Source organism: Cebus imitator, unplaced genomic scaffold, assembly GCF_001604975.1.
Source record: "Cebus imitator isolate Cc_AM_T3 unplaced genomic scaffold, Cebus_imitator-1.0 Scaffold987, whole genome shotgun sequence".
Classification (NCBI taxonomy): Eukaryota; Metazoa; Chordata; class Mammalia; order Primates; family Cebidae; genus Cebus; species Cebus imitator.
The window spans coordinates 3,181-11,144 of NW_016108302.1; the positions used below are offsets into that span (position 1 = coordinate 3,181).

Below are 7,964 nucleotides of genomic sequence, written 5' to 3' on the forward strand. Positions count from 1 at the left end.
ACGGGGTTTCACCATGTTGACCAGGATGGTCTCGATCTCTTGACCTCGTGATCCACCCGCCTCGGCCTCCCAAAGTGCTGGGATTACAGGCGTGAGCCACCGCGCCCGGCCTAGAAACAGCTATTTCAAGTCATATACAGGCATGTAAGAATTAGCTGTAGGACTGCGTTTAAAACACAGGAGAAACGTATATTTCAAACTGCTCTTCTTTGTGTTCGTTCACCTTAGGAAGTTGCATATATGTTTAGATTGAGCGCATTAGAAACACATTTCTTCTAAAAGCTGCGTTTGGATATTCCAGAGTGAATGGGAGGATAGGCTGTAATGAGAAATATCTTGCTCTAAAAGAAAAACGGAGCTATTTAGCAGAATGGTTGTGCGTTTGGATATTCCAGAGAGAATGGGAGGATAGGCCGTAATGAGAAATATCTTGCTCTAAAACAAAAACGGAATTATCTAGCAGAATCACTGTCAAGCTGAACAATCAAGTTACAGAGTCAAACTGATGTGTGTTTTCAGCAGTTCAGATATCCTTTCTTTGGAGAATCTAGAAACATATATTTCCAGCCATATCCGGGCATGTAAAAATTAGCAGTAAGACTGCATTTAAAGCACAGGAGAAACGTATATTTCGAACTTCTCTGCTTTGTTTTCGTTCATCTTAGGAAGTTGCATCTATGTTTAGACTCGGCGAGTCAGAAACACGTTTCTTCGAAAAACTGTGTTTGGATATTCCTGAGTGAATGGAAGTATAGGGTGTCATGCGAAATATCTGGCTCTAAAACAAAAAGGGAGCTATCTAGCGGAATGATTGTCAAGGTGTATATTCAACTTACAGAGTTAAATATATGTGTGAATGTAATAGTTCAGAAACCCTTTCTTTGTAAAATCTGGAAAAAGATATTTCCAGCCATATACAGGCACATACGAATTAGCTGTAAGATCGCGCCTAAACCACAGGAGAAACGTCTCTTTCAAACTGTTCTGCTGTGTGTTCGTTCAACGTAGGAAGTTGCATCTATGTTTACATTCATCAAGTTAGAAACACGTTTCTTCTAAAAGCTGCGTTTGGATATTCCTGAATGAAAGGGAGTATAGGGTTTAATGAGAAATATCTGGCTCTAAAACAAAAACGGAGCTATCTAGCAGAATGATTGTCAAGGTGTATATTCAACTTAGCGCGATAAACTGATGTGTGCAGGTAGGAGTTCAGAAATCCTTTCTTTGGAGAATCTAGAAAGAGATATTTCCAGCCATATACACGCACATAAGAATTAGCAATAAGATCGCGTCAAACCACAGGAGAAACGTCTCTTTCAAAGTGCTCTGTTTTGTTTTCGTTCACCTTAGGAAGTTCTATCTGTATTTAGATTCAGTGAGTTAGAAACACATTTCTGCTAAAAGTTGCGTTTGTATATTCCTGAGTAAATGGGAGTATAATGTGTCATGAGAAATATCTGGCTCTAAAACAAAAACGGAGCTATCTAGCAGAATGATTGTCCAGTTGTATATTCAACTTACAAAGGAAAACAGATGTGTGAATGTTGCATTTCAGAAATCCTTTCTTTGGAGAATCTGGAAAGAGATATTTCCAGCGTTATAGAGGCACATAGGAATTAGTGGTAAGGTCGTGTCTAAACCACAGGAGAAACGTCTCTTTCAAACTGCTCTGCTGTGTGTTCGTTCACCTTAGGAAGTTGCATCTATGTCTACATTCAGCGAGGTATAAACACGTTTCTTCTAAAAGCTGCGTTTGGATATTCCTCAGGGAAGGGGAGTATAGGGTGTAATGAGAAATATCTGGCTCTAAAACAAAAACGGAGCAATCTAGCAGAATGACTGTCAAGGTGTATATGCAACTTACAGAGTTTTTTTTTTATTTTATTTATTTATTTATTTATTTTTGGGGATGGAGTTTCGTTCTTGTTACACAGGCTGCAGTGCAAAGGCGCGATCTCGGCTCACCGAACATCCACCTCCTGGGTTCAGGCAATTCTCCTGCCTCAGCCTCCTGAGTAGCTGGGATTACAGGCANGGGTTCAGGCAATTCTCCTGCCTCAGCCTCCTGAGTAGCTGGGATTACAGGCATGCGCCACCATGCCCAGCTAATTTTTTGTATTTTTAGTAGAGACGGGGTTCCACCGTGTTGACCCGGATTATCTTGATCTCTTGACCTCGTGATCCACCCGCCTCGGCCACCCACAGCGCTGGGATTACAGGCTTGAGCCACCGCGCCCGACCTAACTTACAGAGTTAAACAGACATGTGAATGTAGCAGTTCAGAAGCCCTTTTATCTTTTTTTTTTATTTTTTCTCATTATACTTTTTTAATGGATCTCAAAATTTTGTGACATATTCTTGGTCGTTTCCACTAAAAAGTACTGATTTTAAAAACTAATAACTTAAAACTGCCACAGGCAAAAATGAAAACCAAGGTGGTCCACAAAACATTCTCCTTTCCTTCTGAAGGTTTTACGATGCATTATTATCATTAATCAGTCTTTTACTACTAAACTTAAATGGCCAATTGAAACAAACAGTTCTGGGACTGCTCTTTCTCCATCACTGATTAAGACTGAGGTAGCAGGTATTAGGGATAATATTCATTTAGCCTTCTGAGCTTTCTGGGCAGACTTAGTGACATTCAGCTCCAACAGCCTTCTTGTCCACTGCTCTGATGATACCCACAGCAACCGTCTGTCTCATATCACGAACAGCAAAGCGACCAAGACATGGATAGTCTGAGAAGCTCTCAACACACATGGGCTTGTCAGGAACCATATCAACATTGGCAGCATCACCAGACTTCAAGAATTTAGGGCCATCTTCCAGCTTTTTACCAGAATGGCGATCAATCTTTTCCTTCAGCTCAGCAAACTTGCAGGCAATGTGAGCCGTGTGGCAATCTAGTTCAGGGGCATAGCCAGCACTGATTTGGCCTGGATGGTTCAGGATAATCACCCGAGCAGTGAAGCCAGCTGCTTCCATTGGTGGGTCGTTCTTGCTGTCACCAGCAACGTTGCCACAACGAACATCCTTGACAGACGCATTCTTGACATTGAAGCCCACATTGTCCCCAGGAAGAGCTTCACTCAAAGCTTCATGGTGCATTTCAACAGATTTCACTTCAGTTGTAACGTTGACTGGAGCAAAGGTGACCACCATACCAGCTTTGAGACCACCAGTCTCCACTCGGCCAACAGGAACAGTACCAATATCACCAATTTTATAGACATCCTGGAGAGGCAGGCGCAAGGGCTTGTCAGTTGGACGAGTTGGTGGTAAGATGAAGTCCAGAGCCTCAAGCAGCGTGGTTCCACTGGCTTTGCCATCCTTAGGGGTGACTTTCCAACCCTTGAACCAAGGCATGTTAGCACTTGGCTGCAGCATGTTGTCACCATTCCAACCAGAAATTGGCACAAATGCTACTGTGTCGGGGTTGTAGCCAATTTTCTTAATGTAAGTGCTGACTTCCTTAACGATTTCCTCATATCTCTTCTGGCTGTAGGGTGGCTCAGTGAAATCCATTTTGTTAACACCAACAATTAGTTGTTTCACACCTAGTGTGTAAGCCAGGAGGGCATGCTCTCGGGTCTGCCCATTCGTGGAGCTACCAGCTTCAAATTCACCAACACCAGCAGCGACAATCAGGACAGCACAGTCAGCCTGAGATGTTCCTGTAATCATGTTTTTGATGAAGTCTCTGTGCCCTGGGGCATCAATGATAGTCATGTAGTACTTGCTGGTCTCGAATTTCCACAAGGAGATATCAATGGTGACACCACGTTCACGCTCAGCTTTCAGTTTATCCAAGATCCAGGCATACCTGAAGGAGCCCTTTTCCAACTCAGCAGCCACCTTTTCAAATTTTTCAATGGTTCTTTTGTCAATGCCACCGTATTTGTAGATTAGATGGCCAGTAGTGGTGGACTTGCCCGAATCTACAGGTCCAATGATGACAATGTTGATATGAGTCTTTTCCTTTTTCATTTTGGCTTTTAGGGGTAGTTTTCACGACACCTATGTTCTGGCGGCAAACCTGTTGCAAAAAACCAGAAAGCCCTTCTTTGGAGAATCTAGAAAGAGATATTTCCAGCCACATACAGGCACATAAGAACTAGCATTAAGATAGCTTGTAAACCACAGGACAAACGTCTCTTTCAAAGTGCTCTGCAGTGTGTTCATTCACCTTAGGAAGTTGCATCTATGTTGAGATTCAGCGAGTTAGAAACACGTTTCTTCTAAAAGGTGCGTTTGCATATGCCTGAGTGAAAGGGAGTATAGGGATTAATGAGAAATATCTGGCTCTAAATCAAAAACGGAGCTATCTAGCAGAATGATTGTGAAGGTGTATATTCACCTTACGGAGTTAAACAGATGTGTGAATGTAGCAGTTCAGAAACCCTTTTTTGGAGAATCTAGAAAGAGATATTTCCAGCCATATACAGGCACATAAGAATTAGCGGTAAGATCGCGTCAAAACCACAGGAGAAACGTCTCTTTCAAGGTGCTCTGTTTTGTTGTCGTTCACCTTAGGAAGTTCTATCTATGTTTAGATTCAGCGAGTTAGAAACACGTTTCCTCTAAAAGCTGCGTTTGTATATTTCTCAGTGAATGAGAGTATAGGGTGTCATGAGAATTATCTGGCTCTAAAACAAAAACGGAGCTATTAGCAAAATGACTGTCAACGTGTATATTCAACTTACAGAGGTAAACAGATGTCTGAATGTAGCAGTTCAGAAACCCTTTCTTTGGTGAATCTAGAAAGAGATATTTCTAGCCTTATAGGTACATCAGAATTAGCGACTGTATCGCGTGTAAACCACAGTAGAAACGTCTCTTTCAAATCGCTCTGCTGTGTGTTCCTTAACCTTACATAGTTGCATCTGTGTTTATATTCAGCGAGTTAGAAACATGTTTCTTCTACAAGCTGCGTTTGGATTTTCCTGAGTGATTGGGGTGATAGGGTGTAATGAGAACTATCTGGCTCTGAAACAAAAACGCAGCTGTCTAGCAGAATGATTGTCAAGTTGTATATTCAACTGATAGAGTTAAACAGATGTGTGAATGTAGCAGTTCAGAAACCATTTCTTTGGAAAATCAAGAAACAGTCATTTGCAGCCATATACAGGCAGATAAGAATTAGCGGTAAGATCACGTCAAAACCACAGGAGAAACGTTTCTTTCAAATAGCTCTGCTGTGTGTTCGTTCATCTTAGGAAGTTGCATCTATGTTTAGATTCAGCGAGTTAGAAACACTTTTCTTCTAAAAGCGGCGTTTGGATATTCCTGAGTGAATGGGAGTATAGGGTGTTATGAGAAATATCTGGCTCTAAAAGAAAAACGGAGCTATCTAGCAGAATGCTATTAAAGGTGTATATTCAACTTTCTGAGTTAAACAGATGTGTGAATGTAGCAGTTCAGAAACATTTTCTTTGCAGAATCTAGAAAGAGACATTTCCAGCCATATTCAGGCACATGGAATTAGCGGAAAGATCGCATATAAACCACAGGAGAAACGAACCATTGAAACTGCTTTGCTGTGTCCACGTTCACCTTAAGAAGTTGCATTTACGTTAGATACAGTGAGTTAGAATCACGTTTCTTCTAAAAGCTGCGTTTGTATATTCCTCGGTGAATGGGATTATAGGGTGTTATGAGAAATATCTAGCTCTAAAACAAAAACGGAGCTATCTAGCAGCATGATTGTCAAGGTGTATATTCAACTTACTGAGTTAAACAGATTTGTAAATGTAGCAGTTCAGTAATATTTTCTTTGGAGAATCTAGAAACAAACATTTCCAGCCATACACAGGCACATAAGAATTAATGGTAAGATCGCGTCTAAACAAGGGAAGAAACGTATCCTTGAAACTGCTCTGCTGTGTGTTCGTTCACAATAGGAAGTTACATCTATGTTTATATTCAGCGAGTTAGCCACACCTTTCTTCTAAAAGCTGCGTTTGGATATTCCTGAGTGAATGGGAATATAGAGTGTAATGAGAAATATCTGGCTCTAAAACAAAAACGGAGCTATGTAGCAGAATGATTGTCAAGGTGTATATTCAAATTACAGAGTTAAACAGTTGTGTGAATGTACCAATTAAGAAAACCTTTCTTTGGCGAATCTAGAAACAAATATTTCCACGCATATAGAGGCCTCTAGTATTAGCGGTAATATCGCCTCTCAAACACAGGAGAAACGACTCTTTCAAACTGCTCTGCTGTGTGTTCGTTCACCTGAGGAAGTTGCATCTATGTTTAGATTCAGCGAGTTAGAAACACGTTTCTTCTAAGAGCTGCGTTTGGATATTCCTCAGTGAAAGGGAGTATAGGGTGTAATGAGAAATACCTGGCCCTAAAACAAAAACGGAGCTATCTAGCAGAATTATTGTCAAGGTGAACATTCAACATACAGAGTTAAACAGATGTGTGAATGTAGCAGTTCAGAAACCCTTTCTTTGGAGAATCTAGAAAGAGATATTTCCAGCAATATACAGGCACATAAGAATTATCGGTAAGATCACGACTAAACCACAGGAAAAACATCTGTTTCAAAGTGCTCTGCTGTGAGTTCGTTCACCTTGGGAAGTTGCATCAATCTTTAGATTCAGCGAGTTAGAAACACGTTTCTTCTAAAAGCTGCGTTTGGATATTCCTCAGAGTATGGGGTGTAATGAGAAATATCTGGCTCTAAATGAAAATCGGAGCTAACCACCAGAATGATTGTCAAGGTGTATATTCAACTTACAGAGTTAAACAGATGTGTGAATGTAGCAGTTCAGAAACCCTTTCTTTGGAGAATCTAGAAAGAGATATTTCCATCCATATAGAGGCACACAAGAATTAGTGGTATGATCGCGTCTAAAGCACAGGGAAAACGTCTCCTTGAAACTGCTCTGCTGTGCGTTCGTTCACCTTAGGAAGTTGCATCTACATTTCAATTCAGCGAGTTAGAAACATGTTTCTTTTAAAAGCTGCGTTTGGATATTCCTGAGTGAATGGGAGTATAGGATGTAAAGAGAAATATCTGGCTCTAAAACAAAAACGGATCTATTTAGCAGAATGATTGTCAAGGTGTATATTCAACTTACAGAGGTAAACAGATGTGTGAGTGTAGCAGTTCAGAAACCCTTTCTTTGGAGAATATAGAAAGAGATATTTCCAGCCATATACAGGCACATAAGAATTAGCAGTAAGATCGGATCTAAACCACAGGAGAAACGTCTCTTTCAAACGGCTCTGACGTGTGTTCGTTCACCTTAGGAAGTTGCATCTATGTTTAGTCTCAGCGAGTTAGACACACGTTTCTTCTAAAAGGTGCTTTTGGATGTTCCTGGGTGAATGGTAGTATAGGGTGTAATGGGAAATATCTGGCTCTAAAACAAAAACGGAGCTATCTAGCAGAAGGATTGTCAAGGTGTATATTCAACTTCCAGAGTTAGACATACGTGTGAATGTAGCAGTTCTGAAACCCTTTCTTTGCAGAATCTAGAAAGAGAGATTTCCAGCCATATGCAGGCTTATAAGAATTAGCAGTAAGATCGCATATAAACAACAGGATAAACGTCTCATTGAAACTGTTCTGCTGTGGTTTCGTTCAGCTTAGGAAGTTGCATCTATGTTTAGATTCAGCGACTTAGAAACACTTTTCTTCTAAAAGCTCCGTTTGGATATTCCTGAGTGAATGGGAGTATAGGGTGTAAGGGGAAATATCAGGCTCTAAAACAAAAACGGAGCTATCTAGCAGAATGATTGTCAAGGTGTGTATTCAACTTACAGAGTTAAACAGATTCGTGAATGTAGTAATTCAGAAACCGTTTCTTTGGATAATCTAGAAAGAGGTATGTCCAGCCATATACAGGCACATAAGAATTAGCAGTAAGATCGCTTCTAAACCACAGGAAAAACCTTTCTTTCAAACTGCTCTGCTGTGTGTTCGCTCACCTTAGGAAGTTGCATCT

At 40.7% G+C, this 7,964-nt stretch overlaps 1 protein-coding gene across 1 annotated transcript; it reads right to left on the reverse strand.

The window, feature by feature from the left end:
* Positions 1-2,618: 2,618 nt before the first annotated feature.
* LOC108298539 (elongation factor 1-alpha 1-like) lies at positions 2,619-4,014 on the reverse strand. The gene has a single exon (XM_037735828.1). The coding sequence runs from the start codon at positions 3,988-3,990 to the stop codon at positions 2,635-2,637; it is 1,356 nt and encodes a 451-aa protein (XP_037591756.1). The 5' UTR covers positions 3,991-4,014; the 3' UTR covers positions 2,619-2,634.
* Positions 4,015-7,964: the final 3,950 nt, after the last annotated feature.

Coding starts and splice junctions, on each gene's coding strand:
- LOC108298539 (XM_037735828.1), bottom strand. CDS start 3,990: ATGAAAAAGGAAAAGACTCATATCAACATTGTCATCATTGGACCTGTA.